At 37.1% G+C, this 18,885-nt stretch overlaps 3 protein-coding genes across 4 annotated transcripts; 2 read left to right on the top strand and 1 right to left on the bottom strand.

Annotated features, from left to right (window-relative positions):
• Positions 1-1,790: 1,790 nt before the first annotated feature.
• LOC117231635 (angiotensin-converting enzyme-like) lies at positions 1,791-7,220 on the top strand. Of its 2 annotated transcripts, XM_033490242.1 has the most exons (16): positions 1,857-1,949; positions 2,312-2,449; positions 2,540-2,698; positions 2,760-2,859; positions 2,929-3,072; positions 3,149-3,452; positions 3,527-3,679; positions 3,737-3,861; positions 3,934-4,109; positions 4,186-4,346; positions 4,495-4,617; positions 4,691-4,875; positions 5,891-6,179; positions 6,262-6,407; positions 6,489-6,577; positions 6,828-7,220. In XM_033490242.1, exons 1-16 carry the CDS (start codon positions 1,863-1,865, stop codon positions 6,909-6,911), a joined length of 2,463 nt encoding a protein of 820 aa, XP_033346133.1. In that variant the 5' UTR covers positions 1,857-1,862; the 3' UTR covers positions 6,912-7,220. The 2 variants fall into 2 exon arrangements, with proteins under 2 accessions (XP_033346132.1, XP_033346133.1); XM_033490241.1 differs by lacking the exons at positions 5,891-6,179; positions 6,262-6,407; positions 6,489-6,577; positions 6,828-7,220 and adding an exon at positions 4,970-5,067 and having other exon boundaries at positions 1,791-1,949.
• Positions 7,221-8,158: 938 nt separating this feature from the next.
• LOC117231634 (LIM domain-containing protein jub) lies at positions 8,159-14,471 on the bottom strand. Its single transcript, XM_033490239.1, has 6 exons — positions 12,018-14,471; positions 11,055-11,145; positions 9,267-9,436; positions 9,135-9,197; positions 8,881-9,063; positions 8,159-8,801 (listed from the first exon to the last, which is right to left on the bottom strand). Exons 1-6 carry the CDS (start codon positions 13,941-13,943, stop codon positions 8,580-8,582), a joined length of 2,655 nt encoding a protein of 884 aa, XP_033346130.1. The 5' UTR covers positions 13,944-14,471; the 3' UTR covers positions 8,159-8,579.
• A 35-nt stretch (positions 14,472-14,506) lies between these two features.
• On the top strand, positions 14,507-17,610 carry LOC117231638. The gene is made up of 5 exons (XM_033490262.1): positions 14,507-14,671; positions 14,749-14,960; positions 15,069-15,091; positions 15,646-15,839; positions 17,530-17,610. Exons 2-5 carry the CDS (start codon positions 14,936-14,938, stop codon positions 17,588-17,590), a joined length of 303 nt encoding a protein of 100 aa, XP_033346153.1. The 5' UTR covers positions 14,507-14,671; positions 14,749-14,935; the 3' UTR covers positions 17,591-17,610.
• Positions 17,611-18,885: the final 1,275 nt, after the last annotated feature.

Below are 18,885 nucleotides of genomic sequence, written 5' to 3'. Positions count from 1 at the left end.
AACTGGGAGATCTGTTGCGTAAATTGAACGAGGTGAAGAGCGAAATTATAACGAAACAGGATCAGATTAAAGAGTTAAAGATCGAGCAGCGGGTCGTTGAGGTTAAAGTGAAACGGCAGAACAGGAAATTGCAAAATTTATTGAGTTTCATGGATAATCATGTCGTAAATGTTTACTTTTGTTCATTGATAAGATTCTATGATAAAATAAGTAGATTAATGAGATTGCTTGTAAGAAAAGATATTATCTTTAGGCACCAGATATTTTAGAATTTGTCCACATACAAGTAGAATGCAGGGAATTAGACAAAACTTATAAATTACTGCAGAGACGTAGGAATATCGAGAAGATAATATTTGAGGAGTATAGAAAACAGTCTCAGATCAGAAAGAAATCTCGTATGGACGAAAAAGCCAGGCAAAGACAGTAAGTCACGGTACAATTTTATCTAATTTGAGATTCATCTATTGATTTGATATATTACTTTAGTACAAGAGAGAAGAAGATATCGAACACGAGATACCCAATAACTTTTTAAAATCTTTACCTACTTTTCCCATCACCTTGCTCGAGGACCTTAAAATTGTTTCCACTGGTCAAACGCAGAAGTCTTCGCTAGGAGACGTGGATGCAATTATATCTGTAAAAAAATTACGGCGGTCCCATATAGTCACTGGTTACGCCACCGGATAATTGGAGTTACGGTGCTTGTTTAGAAGACGAAGGAAACCTGGAACGATCATCCACTTTCCATGACACCAGTACTTTCCATAAAACAAATTGTTTGAAAAAAATTTTTTAGATACTGAACGAACCGAAAGCATCGTTCGGCAATTTTTAATAACTAATTTTTGAAATCGTTTCAAGTCCGATAAATTTACACTCAACCTTTATATTTTAAAGTAACCAATTTTCTAATTTCAAAGACAGCACATTTTTAAAATTTTTTACGAAAAATATATGTGACTTTCAACAGGGTAAGTGATTTTCAAATAAAACGAAAACTTTATTATTAAAATTTGTTTTTCAACTATGGGATGCAAAGTGGATTTATAAATTTTTCGATAGTGTTACTGTAAATGTAAAATGTACGACACAAAAAAAAAAAAATTTGACTGAAAAGAGAAATTGGGAACTCTGTCCCATAAAAAGAAAAATCTTCGACTCCTCCGTTCATTCTAAGCTGTATTCATGCATTCTTGTAAATGCATTAAGAAATATGAATCGGGTTGAAGATAGGAGGATTTTGGCGTGTGCTACGGTATGTTGGGTGGTCACGCTTCACGCACCGACGATGCCTGTCCCTTCCTCTTTTCGCCCGTGGAATATCCGTCCGGAAGACCTGTCTCTCTTTCTGTGGTGATTCAGTTTTGCGACGACAACATCGACGTACCGAATGTTCGATCAACTGCTAATTGGCAAACAGTACTAATCGAAATTCTTCTCGCAAATAATTTACGTAATTCCTTATTAAAAACTTCAAAAGCCTCTTTATCGAACCTAATAAACTTTCCTTCTGTGGGACGATGGTATCGAAGATTGCGTTTTGCAATGGAATCGAAAGTTTCTAACAGTGTTTCAATTATAAAAGGAAGTGAAAGATCACGCTTGTTGTGTCAATGAATCATCGTAAAAAAGAATTTTTCATTTTTATTAGTATCGTGTAAAAGACATTTTTTTGAAACATAGAAGGCAGACAGTGAAATGGCAAGAATAATATGCTCAGTGGTGCATGAAGAGCCGATTGATCAACATCCTGACTTTCTAACTGCATTTTATTTCCCGTGAGAATGAAAAACGATTTCGAAAGAGATCAACGACACCTGCACTTTATTTGTCTTATTTTTGGCTCCACTTTAACTATGACAAAAATGAGGATTCTGAGGAAATTGATTGGTATAATGATTATTTGTTCTCTTATGCAGAGAAGCTGTAGCAAATATTTAGAGGTAAGGAAATGAATTATGATTTCGGTGTTTTCTACTTCATTGTTGTTTATAAATCACATTAACGGTATTTTGGCGATGATACACTTTGATAGAAGCCTACTTGACACGGTTGGAGGGAGACTTGTTATCCCCTGGGGAATATTAGATCAAAGCTGCATTTAAAATTCTAATTAGGCCTTGAATCATATGATCACGCTATCTGGGTCAGTAGGAATGTTCTTTGTAACCATTTTCACGGTTAAAAGTATGAAGTAGCATTGCAAATTTTATTGTACTGCAGTTTGGTTACAGAAGAAAGAACATGATTTTGCTTCGATGTATATATTAAAGTTTTGTTTCATCTCATTTTAAATTGAATTTAGGGTATGAACGTGAATTTAGGGGATGCTGTACAATTTCTTCGAGAATATGATAGTGAAGCTTCTGCAATGTGCACGAGAGTAATGACAGCGCAATGGAATTTTGCAACAAATGTCACTGAAGAAAATCGTCGAAGAATGGTACATAGATCTCCCCAAAAAAATCTTTTCTAAAAATATTCAATTGTCAGAAATAATTTGTCAGAAATTTCATTATTTTTGCTTTATCAGATAGAAGAACAGACTTTGAAGTTGAAATTTGACCGAATTTCGTGGCGCAAGGCTGTCAGTTTCGCTTGGAGTCGAATAGGAGATCCCTTCGCTAAAAGGGAACTCAAGATGATCGCTATCAGGGGACGAAATTCTTTGACAGATGACAAATTTAATGAGGTAAATATTAAAATATTATCTCATGAAAACTCAAAACGACGGAAATATTACTGATTTTCAGTTGCACAGTCTGATTCTCGAAATGAAGGAAATATATGTGCGAACAAGGGTGTGTCCTTATAGAACTATAGGAGCAAATTGTGACCTGAATTTAGACCATGGTTAGTTTACTCGTCCATGTAATAATCAACAAATTGTGAATATCAAATAAATAAATGCATATTTCTTAGATGTGAATAAAATAATGGCAAAATCTAAGGACTATGATGAATTATTATATTATTGGCATGCTTGGCATGAAGCTACTGGACCTCAACTTAAAAATAAATATATGAGATACATTCAACTAGCAAATCAAGCTGCTAGACTAAATGGTGAATAAAATCATATGTAATTGCATTGAAAATTTTCTTAGAAAAGAATCCATATTTTAAAAGTATCTTCCGATAGGGTTTGAGGATGCAGGTGATCAAATGAGAGAATTGTTCGAAGATGAATACTTTCGACAGAACACAGCAGACGTAATGTCAGCGATCATGCATTTGTACAAAAATCTCTTTACTTATGTAAGAACGAAATTATTCGAAAGATACGGCGATAAAATAAGAAGGGATGGACCAATTCCGGCGCATATTTTAGGAAATATGTGGGCACAAAATTGGGAAGATCTTTTCGACCTAGTACAGCCATTTCCAGCAAGTAAAAAATTAGACGTCACTTTGGAAATGATGATTCGAAGATTCACACCATTAAGGTGATATTACGATAGTAATGCTTAAATGTAATATTAATTGATATATTACGATATTAACAAAGAAAATATTCCAGGATGTTCCAAATAGCAGAGGAATTCTTTACTTCTCTTGGAATGAAGCCAATGCCACCTGAATTCTGGAGATTTTCGATGTTTGAGAAACCTATCGACAGGGAAGTCAAGTGTACTCCCAGTGCTTGGGATTTTTGCAATAGGATGAATTACAGGTACTTATCATTGTCGATAAAGCATGATTTAATGTATTTAATCGATTAATTTTATAGCATTAAGCAGTGTACGAGGGTTACGATGGAAGATTTACTATCAACACACCATGAGATCGCTCGATTGCAATACTTCTTACAATATAGCGATCAACCATTATTATTTCGTAACGAGGCAATTCCAGGTGACAAAAAGAATTATCATTGTGATAATAAAAGTTGAATGAATCAGTAAATACCAATCCTGTGTAAATTAGGATTTTTCGAAGCAGTCAGTGACGCCATTGAACTTTCCGTGTTCACCCCTCAACATTTAAGTAAACTCGAATTACATGACAATTCTACGGATGATTATGGAAGCGATATCAATTTCTTGATGCTAATGGCCCTTCGTAAAGTTGCCTACATGCCATTTGCGTACATAGTTGATGAGGTTTTACAATATTTTATTTGCAAGCGCGATGTCTTTTTGAAACTGTGAATACATCTCTGTCCTTTTATGTTAAAAGTGGAGGTGGCGTGTATTCAACGAGGGTGTTACGGATATGACAAATAAATGGTGGGAATTAAGATTGCAGTATCAAGGAATCGTGCCTCCAGTGCCACGATCCGAAAGAGATTTTGATCCTGGATCGAAGTATCATATCCCAGCTGACGCTCTTTATGCCAAGTATAAAAGAGCTATTATTATTATTAAATTATAAATTAAAAAAATTAATTTAAGAAATTAGAAATTTTTTATTAAATTTATTTATTAAATAATAGATATTAATATACCATTTTAATAAATTCTAATGTTTACATGATCTTATTTTTAGATATTTTGTTGGTGTTGTCTTGCAATTTCAACTGTTCGAATCTTTATGTGAAATAGCAGGCCACACTGGTGATTTACATACTTGTGATTTTTATAGATCAAGAGAAGCTGGGAGATTATTATCGTATGTGTAAACAAATTATAATAGAAAAAAAAGTATAGAAAATATATTCCCTCTTCATTTCTTATTTTTTTAGCGATGTGCTATCAATTGGTTCGTCCAGATCTTGGAAAGATGTGGTACGACAAATGACAAGAGGTAGAACAAACAGGATGGATGCTAATGCTATATTAAGATATTTCGAGCCCCTAAATAAATGGCTAAAACGACAAAATGAAATGGAACCTGTTGTTGGTTGGATCACAAATCGCGATGACACAGGTAAAAATAAGAAGAGACTAGATTCTATAGAATATTAGTTGCGAAATATACTAATAATACATCACAACTATAGACCTTCTTGAATTTATTTCAGCGTTATTTTTTCACTGGTACCAAAATGGCGCTCGAAAAATCACTTCACAATTATTCCTCCCACTGGCTTTGATTAGTACGCGAATCTCAATATGTTAATAGCAAAAAGACAAGATAATATATCGCTGTATATATAACACAAATTAGAAATTATGTAAATACTTTATGAAACCTTTGAACAACTGCATAATAAGACATTTACATGTATCTTGTAACTGTACTATGCAATTGATGCCAAAAGAAGTATCACATTTATCTACATATTGTACCACTAGTATTTTACATTAAATTTATTTGTAACTATGTTTAAAATGATCTCATTGTTTTATGTTGTTAGTTTAAAAATAATAACCGACAACTGTCTATGAAGTTTCCTACCAAAATATCTTTTTAGATATAGCATCCGCCTATATGCATATTAACGATAAAGAATTCGATAGATGTCTCTGCTGTCATTCGTTACGTTTCGATCATCAAACTAGTCTTTTACAGTAAACGATACGAGAAACATGTGAGTTTTTGTTACTATATTTACGTAATTTTTACGAACATTACGTAGGCCAACGCCGGCTGAACTAAATAATCTTTCGGTAAGTTCTGTCCAATTTACCTGTCCAAGACGTACAACTCGACAAACTCGGAACTATAACTATCTCACAGTACAACTTGAAAGCACAGTTTCTTGGTTAGAAATAGCCACAATCGCTTTTTCGAAAATGGATGTGTCTTTTTGCCGGGGCGTAAGGTTCGCAACTACTTTAGGATTTAGTCCCATATTGATGACAAAAAATTTCTTAGAGACAACACGTCTTACACGATATACCGATTCAAGACGTTGGAGATTGAAATTTTTCGGTAGGTTAACGCGTAAGATTACTTTACCAATGGTTTACAATTATAATCGCGACGTTGTCGATTTCAGAAAGGCATCCACATTACAGAAACTTGTCGTGCAATTATGTCCCGTTTCTCAATCGTATTAAAACATACGAAATGCCATATAGGCATAAATTCGGTAAGGATATCCTGGTCATGCGTTATTGTAACTTGAATGCTAATAAAGGAGATGCCCCGAAAATAGAACCGATGAAAAAACTTTCAGTGTTCGCGAAAATGAAACAAATGACCAAGGATTATTGGCATATTTTAGTGCCAGTTCATATAGTTACCTCTATAGGATGGATTGTCACATTCTATGTAACAATCAAAAAGTAAGCACTGTCAAATAGTATATAATAAATTACATATAAAATTACATGTGATCACAATACTTTGCAATGTCTATTCTTTCAGTGGAGTGGATATTGCACACCTCATGGAGCTTATGCATTTTAGTAAGAAGTATATAGACAAAATAAAAGATTCTACTGTTGGAAACTGGGCCTTAGCATATCTCCTTTATAAAATACTTACGCCTCTTAGATATACTGTCACCATAGGTAATTAAACAAAAACAATTCTCAAAATTGTTGATCATATGAAAAATTAATGATATATATATGTGTGTATATAATGTATAGGGTGCACAACAATGGCTATTAGACAGCTCAGCAAGTCAGGGATAGTAAAACCTTTGTCATTTGGTAAACAATCACAAATGGTATACAAGGTATAACTACACTAAATTATTCCTTTACTTGATAGTAAACTGTGAAGACATTTAACTAAAACTGACTACTATATTATTTGTTACATGCCTTCTTGATGTAGTCTGCATATGATACTGTGTGTAGGTCTATTTTCTACTGAATTCAGAATTCTCTGAATGTTTAGTTTTTTTTTTAATTCGCTTTCTTAGGTTTCTAGTGTGCTGTCCTCAAATTTATAATATGTTCTATATAATTTTTTCTATGTTATAGACAGCAGAATCAAGTAAAACGACAACAATGACTCCAAAAACAGGATTCAAAATAGAACGACAAACAGAACCCCCAAAAACATAGCAAAAACATATGGGACAAAGTTAATTGATCACCTGGATAAGAGATTCAATCTAAAAGCCTGATTGATGAAAAGGATGTATATTATCACTTGTAAATGTGTAAACGTTATTGTGTTATGATGAAAGAAAAAAATCTTATATGTAATATTATATGAAAGAACTGCTACATATACCTAACCCACCTTGAAATCTTTAAAAAAATTAATTGACACAAATTACAGATGCTCAGATATACCCTCCTTTATTGAACAGACGTTTTGTCTTATATACCGCACATATACTTAAATAACATTGTACTTTTCACCTACAATACTCGTAGTTTATCTTCAGCCTACCTTATTTACACGCAGAAATATTGATTAATTAGTCAGATATAGGGAAGCTTTTTTGGCAGCACAAATTGTGCATTGTAGTAAACTAAAATTATTCGTCTTCAATGCACCGAATCTTATTTAGTACCATTCATTGATTTAAACATTAACATTCACATAATTTTCCAACGATGAGGTTGTCACGATCGTATTAAAATTCCTGAGTAATATACACGAAAGTCAAGAGTCTTGTATGAAGTTTTGATACTAGTAACCAATATATGGTGTATTGTCATAATAAATACTGTTAGCAAACGCGATACGTCAAGTACAGTAATAATACACTATAATTATCATAAATCACCACGTCGAGATGCGCCCAGAATTATTAATCATAAGAAAGTCGATATACATTGACAGCAGGATTGTTCTCATATTATATACAGGGTGGTTGGTAACTGGTAGTACAAGCGGAAAGGGGGTGATTCTACGCGAAAAAAAGAAGTCGAAAATATACAATAAAAATTTTTCGTTTGAGGCTTCATTTTCGAGAAAATCGACTTTGAATTTTCGCTTGGTACGCGTGCGGTACGTTATAACGGATCTCACTGTAGATCGTTGTCCCAATGGAAAAATTAAAAAAAAAATTTAAAAAAAGAGTTTTATTCTATATTTTCGACTTCTTTTTTCGCGTATAATCACTCCCTTCCCGCTTGTACCAGCAGTTACAAACCACCCTGTATAATGTATAGTAATATAATATTAATATACATAATTATATATCAAACATATATACATGAACTAAAATAAGGAATCATTACTTAACAACAATGTAGTTATTATGCTAATATATCACAGTTGCCTGCGCAACTCGTTCGTCCTAACGAGACCACTGTATTCGCGTATATCTTGGATAAAATAAATAAGACCACATATATTAAATATACTAACCTATATTAATAGCTGTCAATGGGAAATTATTTCTCATAAAAACGGAATAATATACATTGCTAAAAAAAGATCAAACGTCGCCCTGGCTATATAATCTAGATTCTAGATGATCCCAAAAGGCAGTATAGATATTTCGATTTTGCAAATATCCAGTCTTGCTAGATCACGTCAAACCTCTCACATTTTAGAGGAACAATAAAGCTATATTACTTCTGTAAACATTGATTAATTATATTGTAAATATCGATAACTGTATTTTTTCTATAAATTTCTATTTCGTAGAGGATAGACACGTGTAAGCTTTACGTTAGTGATAGATCGATTTGTTCAGTCAGTTCTTAACGATGTTCATTACCGGATGACCGATATGCAATTGAATTTTAAACATTCAACTTAATATATTTAACTTATCCCATAAATTGATAACTAGCTGATACTGGCTGTGGAGCTCTGGGTTGCGTGTGAGATATGCGTTGGATGTGGCACGCACGACACATAAGCCTACCATCGAGTGGGTAGCATCGTTTGTCCGGTTCGTCGGTCAGTTGCATACCACAATCCTCGCAAACGTAACAATCTACATGGAAATCTTTGTCCATGGAAACAACTCTTACGGTTTCCTCTGTACCCTGAGAAATAAAACGTATCAATCAAAGTTATGTCTGTTATTTTTACAAAAATCACTCATTTGAAAATATAACTACTTACCTCAACTGGAGTGATTCCCTTTCCACAGGAAGCACACTTTGGCGCGAACATCCTATGGTAATCGTTAACACAGTAAATTTTATTGTCAACGTCAACCGTGAAGGGAACGCCATCAAGACATTCGTTACAAACACAACATCTAAAGCATCCTGGATGATAGGATTTCCCCATAGCTTGTAATATCTACAAGTAAGAAAATATAGAATAAATTAAAACCTCAACGTAAATCGTTTTATCATTATCGATTTAATTACCATTTCCATAATGAGGTGACCACAGATTGCGCACTTCTCAGCAGTTTGTTGGAAGCCAGAGTACTACAGACAAAATCTTCTATGAGCTACGTCATCGTATCACTCGTCTATTGCAATTATTGTCTTACGTACCAGATAATCTTCCTCGCAGTACACTCTTCCGTGGACATTATAGAACGCTTTACCACGTAACGCTCTTCCACAGGAACAGCATATGAAGCAATTTGTGTGATAAAGGTTGCCCATAGCTTGGCAGGCCTGACCCGCCCCCGTTACTTTTTCACCGCATGTGTGACAAATACCTGTCGAAAAGCATCAACGTATCCTTTATAATATTGCAACAGAATACATTTAAAAAATAAATTTTTTTCATAGCACTAGTGTCAAACATTTGAAACTATTTTTAAAGTCATGAAAATGCCTTGTCAACCATAACTCTATAGTTTAGTCGCATTGGGCAAAGTTTAAAAATACCCTCGTCGATACTCGACAATAAGATCCGCTCTTCAGGGTCAATAACTGTCAGAAGAAATACGGACTAATGACACGATCCAGAGGAACTACGGAAGAAACTCACAACTATCAATAGGTAACACAGGCCCTGCCATTCCCTTCACAGGAATCCTTTATCCCTCATTCGCCGTTAGTGACACTTGTAGTTTCGATTCAACGGTTCAGTTTCACTAGGCCAGTCTCGCTCGAACTAGAATCCACCAACGAGTCGGACTAGTCTATCTATAACGAGATTACTTACCGCGGCGAGCGCGACCTGGCCACGGCAGTTTGCCGTGTACAGGACGTTACACGAAGAATAGAACTCGTACACAAAAACGAAGAGAAACAAACTAAGCTCACCTAAACGCCAGCTACCTCTCGGCTGAGATTGGCTTGCTCAACTGAAGTTCCTATCCGCGCGCACAGATTTTTCAGTTCCTCTTTGACTACGGTTAGGCTGCGTTTAAATAAAATCTACAACATCATTATCGTATGAATTATTGGAAAATACTGGTTTTAAAAAAAATGCGCAGCCAAATATAGACATGCCTGAAAGCTATTTGCATCGAATGCGTATTTATCTGCATTGATAAGTGTTTCATAGTTGTGTAACCGCACCGGTCATTTACAAAACTATTAGAGTGACAAACATGATGTTAGATTTCTAACATAAATATCTTACAAATTTGGAGCTTTGAACTAGAATAAAATGACACTACAAGTCTCTTGTCCAATTGTACTTCATCGATATTTTTGGACGCCTATTCTTCGAAGCTTCTTCCTTCCTGTCTGTGAAGTAATCTTCATCGAAACAGCGAATACTTAATTACAAAACACAATAGACGTCGAAGAAAGTGTCCAATGTGAATACCACCTTACAGTGTTCGGACATACACGTGCAATACAAGGAAAAGATAGTGCATGTCTGCGTTCACCTAACAAATGCATGTAACACGCACACTTGTGATGCTTCACGTAGGTGCGAAGACACGTAGGTGGAAACGAATGGGCAGAGAGTGAATGTCAACGAAACGCCGGGTTAAAAAGTTTCGCGACACACTGAAACTTGACTCCATTTTCCAAAACCGGTCTACCAAGGGGGAACTTGTGCCGTGGGAATTGGCACGGTACCCTGCTGCTTTTTATTCGTTCTCAGAATCGGTGCAAATTATGGATCGGAACGTGTCGGAAATTAACTCCTCTAATGACGGAATTATGCCAAATTGTCACATCTCAATCTGTTTAAAAATATTATACAAACATTGTTAGGAAAACAGAGTTTGGTACGGTAAAACTATGTAAACATTGTGCCAATTAAAATCTTACAATGGGGAGCTATTGCATAGATAAATTTACAGAATAAAAAATATCCTCCTGAATGCTCGACGACTGTTTTACGAGCACCGTTCGATCGTTGTTTCTTACCAAAGTATTCCCCTTCTTCTTCTTGCTTCTCCATCTCCTCTTCGAGTTGTCTTGTCAATTCTTCTATTTTCCTCTCTGCTTCGGTGGGTCCCTACAAGAAATAAATCACATTCTGCGTTGTGATCGGTACTGACAAATGGTGTCATAGATTGGGATGGGATTTCGTCACAGGGACACATAAATTTGCATGCGGTTACAACAACGTTCGTGACAAAAAAGAGAAAAGTTCGAGACACAGAGGGTATATTACATGCTTAGAGAGGATGCGTACGCATCTTGTATGAATAAAATATTGCACAGTAACTATACAGCGCTTGTCAGGAGCTGACGATTTACAACGTGTGATTCAGCGCGAGTTCGAAGAAAAAACTCGTCACGAATCATAAGGTATTGCGAGCGATACGCGTTTTTTTTCACGCAATATTGAAAATTGTTGAAGTCGATGTCGTCCCGATATATTTTCTTAGTAAATAGGAGGAAATATTTATCGGGCTATTTGAAATAACATTTGCATCTAAGTAAATTGCTAATCTTATCGTTAAACAGGTCAGCCATTATATAAAATATCAGCGATAATAACTGACATTTGTGACATCATCGCTTAAATAAAATCATCACCAGCTTTTTTGTATCCTAACAAGCATCGATTATAAAAAGCATAACAAAAAATTCACAGTTTATTATTCTTCATGGTCAATTTCTATAAAAAATCATCACGATAAATTGTATAATCGTTAGTGTTAGTAGTCATACCTTTTATATGAAATCAGCATGCAAATGGATCAGCATACTTGGCATTCATCCAAAACAAATCGAAAGCAACGATGCGTTCCCGTAACCCAATTAACGTGCGATTACAGCGTTACATTGTGAACAGGTTTTGCAAAGAGGAAAAAGCATAAAATAGAATTAAACGCTAATGGTTAATGCATCTTTTTTTAATTGTATAAGCCAGTTCCTTACGGAAGGTCTAGGTGGTATAACATTGTAGGGTAGTAGTCCCTTGCCGGATGTCGGTTTGATCGGTGGACTGACTGACTTTCTTTCTTCAAGTTCAGGTTCGGGTGGCCTTTGCAACACAGGTACACCGGCATTTAAAAAGACTGGGCCGGCTACACCACTGGTCACCCCTGGAGGGAGACTGGTGATTCTAGGCCCATGAACATTTGGATCAGATTCTGCGATGGTTGGTGCACCAGTGGTCACTGGTGTTTGTACCTGACCACGTAGAGGACTTCCGATAATATTACTTGCGGAAGATGGTGACACGTGTCTTGGCGAATTAACCACATTTTGTGCGACTGTATCGGACGATACCTGGTTGTGAGTTGGACTTACTTTTGGAGAACCTCTTGTACTATTATTATTGGCTACGGTTCTGGAAGAATCACTACGGCTAGGTGAATACATAGGTGATGGTTTTGATGTATCAGAAGGATCAGTTGTATCCTGAACAAAACTTCTATCATTCTGTAAATTACTTAATCTTAAGTGTTCTGATGATCTATTCGATGAATATATTGGAGAATTTCTGACAGGAAATTCTGATCTAGGTTCTTGATGATGATAGTTTCTCTCATTTGATGGTAACATTCTACTTGGAGAATAACAGGGAGAATTGCGGCAAGCAGATTGCTCTCCTTGTCTCGCACCATAGACAGGTGAGTTTCTGGCCTGAGTCTCTCCAGTAATATTTGTATTTGTACTTCTTGCGGGTGATTCTATGTAAGATTTGTAACTTTGGGGACTATCCTGGCGGTATTGAGACTGTTGTACAGTTTCTATATGATTTGAAGCTCTAAATCCATGCTGTCCACTCATTGAACTATCCACAGATCCACGATAATGATGTGGCTCTGGAGGTAAGCGTATCGGTGGTGACTCACTATGATAAGGAAGTCCAGATCTGGGAGAATGTTGTTGTTGTTGCTCAGAATTATAATTAAAATTTCGGGTTGGTGTTTGTAGTTCAGATGGTGGAACATAAGCACTTCTACCAGCTTGATGATCTAAAGATGAAGAAGATCCTTGTAAGTACCTTGATGTGGATGAATCAACACAGCGTTGTAAACTAGAGCCATCATAACTTTGACCACGTATATTGCTTCCTCTTTGTTGTGTGTATGATAAATTTTGTGTCATACCTCTTTGATTTTGTGCTTGGCCCACTTTTCCTGTCATGACAACATAATCACCGCCATTAATTGTTGTTGGGTGATAATAATTTGGTGGAACCTGAGGGCCTGGTTTATTTTGTGTGTTTTCTGGGAAATGCACCTCCTGAATATTTTCATATACAGGAGGTGCCTCATATGGAGGTAATTCTTTTGCTGGTGATGCAGATTGATATCGATTCCCAGTAGGAACCTGTGGTTGTGCTTTTCTAAACGTAGGTTCATAGGATTCACCTGCTAAAGATCCCCTAGGACTACTCTTAGGGCTCTTCCTAGATTCCACTGGATGATAATATGGAGGATGAGGTTGATTTTGTTGCGGATAATAGTCAATATTTTCATATACTGGTGCTTGCTGATGACTCATACGGTTTTGATTTTGTTGCTGCTGAGCACTGATTTGCTCTACTGGTTTTGGTGTGGGAAATCTTGATGCAGCTATTATATTTTCACGTTCATATAGCTTGTAATCAGCTGCTGACTGCCTGCAAGTGTCAGCATTGCTCTCAATGAAACTTTCAATAGCACCAACTGGTCTACCAGGTCCTCTGGCATCTGTTCTGCTTATGACATTCCTCGACACGGGTACCTGAGCCTCAGGTCGTGATCCCGTGACCCTGCCGGTACCCGACGCACCGCCGGCGTCAGTGGATTCATCCCCGAGTTGCAGATAACCTAGCTTTTGTACGTAAGAATCGTCGGCTGAGTTACACATTGGCAGTGATTCACAGTGAGACGTTTGATGATAATAAATAAGATTTTTTGGTTGCTGTTTGAAGATTATTGTTTAACTGACTATTGTTTAACAATAGAATTTTTCAAAATTCGCTACAAAGTGATTCGACATCGTTCAGGAAGGTGAGTCAGCTCGGTAGTCGTCATGTCAAATCAATTTCCCTTGATTAGCTGATATTTAACCCCTTCGATTTGTTCTCACTCGCACTTTCTTTTTTACAGAATTACGATTTTCTCACGGAACACGACAAAACACGACGCACGTAGCACGACGAAGTTTACTGGACGAAAGCAGGACCGTTTCTCCGCCACGATTTTGGGATACGCCCCGCGATCACGGCGCCTCGAACTCGCGTCTCCTTGTTTCGATTAGCGTCCGTCCACCGGCAGATCTCGGATATTCGTTCTGCACGAAAAATCACCACCTGCGAAAATTCACACGATACGCACACACATGCACCACGCACGCATCGTGGTTCGTCAAACCAGATACCTGCGAGACATTTTCCCCTGCTACGAGTCATCCAGATGCAACCTGCGTTACTGTCTTTGTCCACAATGTGGCGCCACGATTACTATACTGCCGGCAACGCTTAGGAAAGTAAGATTCCTGCATTTCAAGCAATGATTCATTCTTTGAATCGCCGAACCAGTCGAGTTGGCGCTGTTGTCGATGTAAAATGGAAATTCAGTTATTGATGCAGAAATGTATGTATTCCTTTACTACGAAATATTTCCTTTTCGATACAATGAAGCTGAATTTGTATATTATACGTGTTTTACAGAGGATCAACTACACTTGTTAAACATATATATATATACATGCATTGAAACTTGAAGAAAGAATATAACTCTCATTGAGATCTTTTACAAGAAAAAGCGTGTTTCTCTACGGATACAAAAAGTACCTAAACAGTATCGTTCTTGATCAGCCTTAAGATACACAAATGGCAAGAATGTTTATGCATTTAAATGAAGATATCTTCACAGAAAACAGGTAGGAGTTTAACATGACATCATTCCCTATTCTCTATTGGTTGTTGATAGAGCAGACACGAATGCATTCAATTGCGACCAAAACAGGTTTTTTTCGGGACCTGCCTAGGAACAGAATGGACAGGTCGACAGGTAAAGATGCAAGATCTTGCTTGGCGCGCCATCATGCATTCACGGGACCCGTGTTCGGCATAATAATGCAACGTAATTCCAATATACTGTCTGCGTTTTGTATCTGCTGCGATCGACACGAAGAAATTATCTATCAGAAACATCTCTCAATACATACAATAATTGGCCATGCAATTTATTCGATCAGAAAATGTTCAGCCTATAATCTTTTATTATTTATTACATGTCCACATTAAGAGTTCGATGTTACGATTGCTTGAAAAGGCTTCTTGTGCTCTACTGACATAACAAGACGACGTACTCGCTAGTCTGAAAGATTTGGGATAATCGACGCCTTGTTCACCAGATCGCGTAACCGACATCGTGATCGATGGATTCTAAGAACGAGAGAAGCAATGAAATTAATCACGCGTGCTTACTGTATCGTGTTTCTTGTTCTCAATTAATTTGCAACAATCGACGACACGCGTACAGTTATCTTTCTCAATTGCAACCAAACGACGTCATGATTGTTTGGATCAACGATTAAATAACGCGTCTATTCTGTTCCTCAGAGACGAAACGAATTTTTATTTCGTTTACTATATCTGATCGTTGGAGTTGCACGTGTTGCCGTAATCACGTCTCGCTGTCGTCCTACGCGGGAAAGGAACCAACTTTTCATTCGCCAGGTCTCGCAGCTGTTCACCGGTCGCGATAACGTGGGCGACGGCGACCTCACTCAACGAAAACTTTATATTTTCGAAAGGTGAGCAAAAATCATGAATTTCTAGCCTTCGTACCACCCACGAGATGGTGGCACCCACGTTTTTCCAGGCACCTGCGCGATCATGTCGATATCCTATTGGTCAACACGGGTTGATCGATCGCTCGATACCGCCTCTGACGTAACACTACGTGTTTGAATCTCGTCTTTTCAACAGCCTGTCGTTCGATATTCAATCTCGCCTTTATTAATGTATAAACTGCTTTTATGTTCATTTATTTATTATATGAGTTCAATCTTTTTACATAGAGAAAAAGAATAGGAATATAAAATTAAGATAGAAACGAAAGTGACGACAATTAGTGTTAGATTATTGTTTCTTCACAGTTAAAATAAGGCTAAGTAGACAAACTGCATCAGTGACTCTGAGAAAAGTAGAATTTTTCATATTGATTTAAAGATATTTGAAAGCAAACTTCAAATTCTTGTTCTTGTTTCAATTATAAAATCTTATAACTTGTACTTATAACTTTGGTATATCAATGAAATTATTGGTTGTAAATGTGTCAGAGGGTGTATTGACAGACTAAATAAGATCAACCAATAGATAAACTGTATTGAATATCAATTGAGAGATCATAACGATACAAAAATAGAATTTGAAAATTCAAAGTATATCCATATAACAATATACAATAAGTATATAATATCAAAGTATACAGTATAATACATTTTCAAGAAAAGAAAAGACGAATGATGTGATAAATTCTATCGCACATTAGCTGTAATAACTGTCGAAACATCAGACCATAATAATTCATCGCGTGTGTCGCAAGCGGAAGTAAAGAAACCGATGCCAGATCACGATCCGCTTTTGTCGAACCGCGGTACAATATGACATCGGGTTCTCATGTACTCGCCACGTCGCGTCGGTGCGACAATAAACACGCGGTTTACGGCCGCAACATCGCACATGTGTTCACGTCTACACGCGCTTACGCATTTACGTACGCGTAAAGAGCTGACTGGCGTGAGTACACAGGAAACGTGCAGCCCTATACTACCCGCATGGCTCGGAATGCACGAGAATAGAATCGCGTCCGACCATACATGTGCGTATCTTAGTCCGCGTACGAGTCTTGGTGCACAATAGCAACGACACCCACTAGTGCTCGTGCACACGATAGAATTTATGTTTGTCAGCGTGCTGGATGGATGTAGTATCAGTCGACGCGCGTATATTATAATACTCGCTTAACTACATCCTCCGTACGTACGATACATCGTACATGTACGATCATACGTGTACATTATACATCGTTGTGGAGTATACACTTGTGTGCATGAAACAGGCATGTAAGTACAATGCTCGTGTATACGATACAGGTTGTTCCTCGACCCGAGTGTACGGTGACTGGGCGGAAAGACGATTTCTTCGCGGAAAGAGATGGGAGACTGATATATTCCCGCATTGGGATCGTTTAATTAGCTAGCCGTATAATTAGGTGCTTTCTGTTTACCGATTTACGTATATGTGCCGTTGATTCATGTGCTACAAAGAGGACTTTAGCTTTCTAAAAGAAGAGCGCACGACCGTGTGATTTTCGTCGACAATCAGGAAAGTAAGACCAGCACGATTTCGACATTAATCAATGTTAAATTTCTTCGACGTCGACTTTCTTCCTTTCCCCTCGTGTATTAATATGTGTAATATGTTCCCTCCTTTGCGCAGATCGAAGCTCACCATCGACGTTGCTTTTTATGCCACCGAATCGAATTCCTACACCTTTTAACCTGACGCCCGAAGCAACGGAAGTCTTGCCGGTTCTCCCGTTTAACCGGCCTGCACATGTGTGCGCGCTGCACGTGTTTCTATCGTGCGTGTCCCGTTTGACTGGTGTGCGGGTTGATTGTGTCGCATGTGAGGTTGCTTCGTGAAGTATTATGCTCCTTCTTGGTCGTTACCTTGTCAGGAATTCAAACGGAAGCCCGACTAGTTGTGCCTAAGGTACTCTATCGTCGAGGAATCTCTTCGATTACTTTCGATCAAAACTACCACCGATCAAGATCGATTTTGCCATGTAATAACTTTGTAAATAATGCTGTAACCTAGACATTTATCGATACAGCATCAAAAGAAATTATGCATCTTAATGGAAAAGTTGTAGATATAGCATCAACAACATTTATGCTCCATTATTGAGATCTTCTTCGTGGATCTGATGACTGGATCAAATATTTTTGTTAATTAACGCTTGCATGAAATATTCATATTACATACGGTGTACGAAATTCATCGAAAGTGGCACGAGATTTTATGACTTCATTTCCAATGCAAATGATCCTCGTGGTTCGTTGATTCTTTACGTGGAATTGTTTCAATTCGAAATCAACATAGACGAAGAAGATTCAATGTCGAAATTTATTACAAAGGTCCTGATTCTTTGAAAATACTCGATTAATACTCAATTAATAAATAAACTATGGGTGCTTACGTATAGGTAAGAAATTTAAATGTGCAAAAACCACGATAAGTAATCGTTATAATATTTAGAGAACGAAGTGTAATTGCATTCATAAAATCATGAATTTGCATAAAAAGAATCGCAGTCTATTGATGTATTACTCGTGAACAATTAAAGTGGCCTTCTCTATAGACGATAGCAAATTAACAGTCAGAGATTTCACCGTGTTCCGCATGAACTTCCACACGAAGATCATATTCAGCTATACATATAGCATAAATACATACTCAGCTTCGTGTCAGGTGGTTCCTCTTTATCACACAAGCGCATCTTAGATTAGTACCAAGAAAATAATCGCAAGACAACTACCACCATCCGCAGCATATTCGCGGTTCCCATCCATCTCGCAGAAACAATAGGTCGTTCGACAAAGAAAAAGAAAGAGAGAGAGGGTTGCCGCTTTCCTTTCTCAGCCGCTCGAGCCAAAGAACGACGACCGCTAAACATAGGCAAGCTTTCGAGACGCGTGATCCCGAAAGCAAGAAGAAGGGAATATTTTAGAATACAAGGTTCTAATTGGTAACGTCAATTACTTTATAAATAATAACGGATCTACAGCTTAT

The sequence above is a fragment of the Bombus vosnesenskii genome, unplaced genomic scaffold (genome assembly GCF_011952255.1).
Source record: "Bombus vosnesenskii isolate JDL3184/JDL3185 unplaced genomic scaffold, Bvos_JDL3184-5_v1.1 scf7180000013273, whole genome shotgun sequence".
Classification (NCBI taxonomy): domain Eukaryota; kingdom Metazoa; phylum Arthropoda; class Insecta; order Hymenoptera; family Apidae; genus Bombus; species Bombus vosnesenskii.
This window is presented reverse-complemented; position numbering and strand designations above follow the sequence as displayed.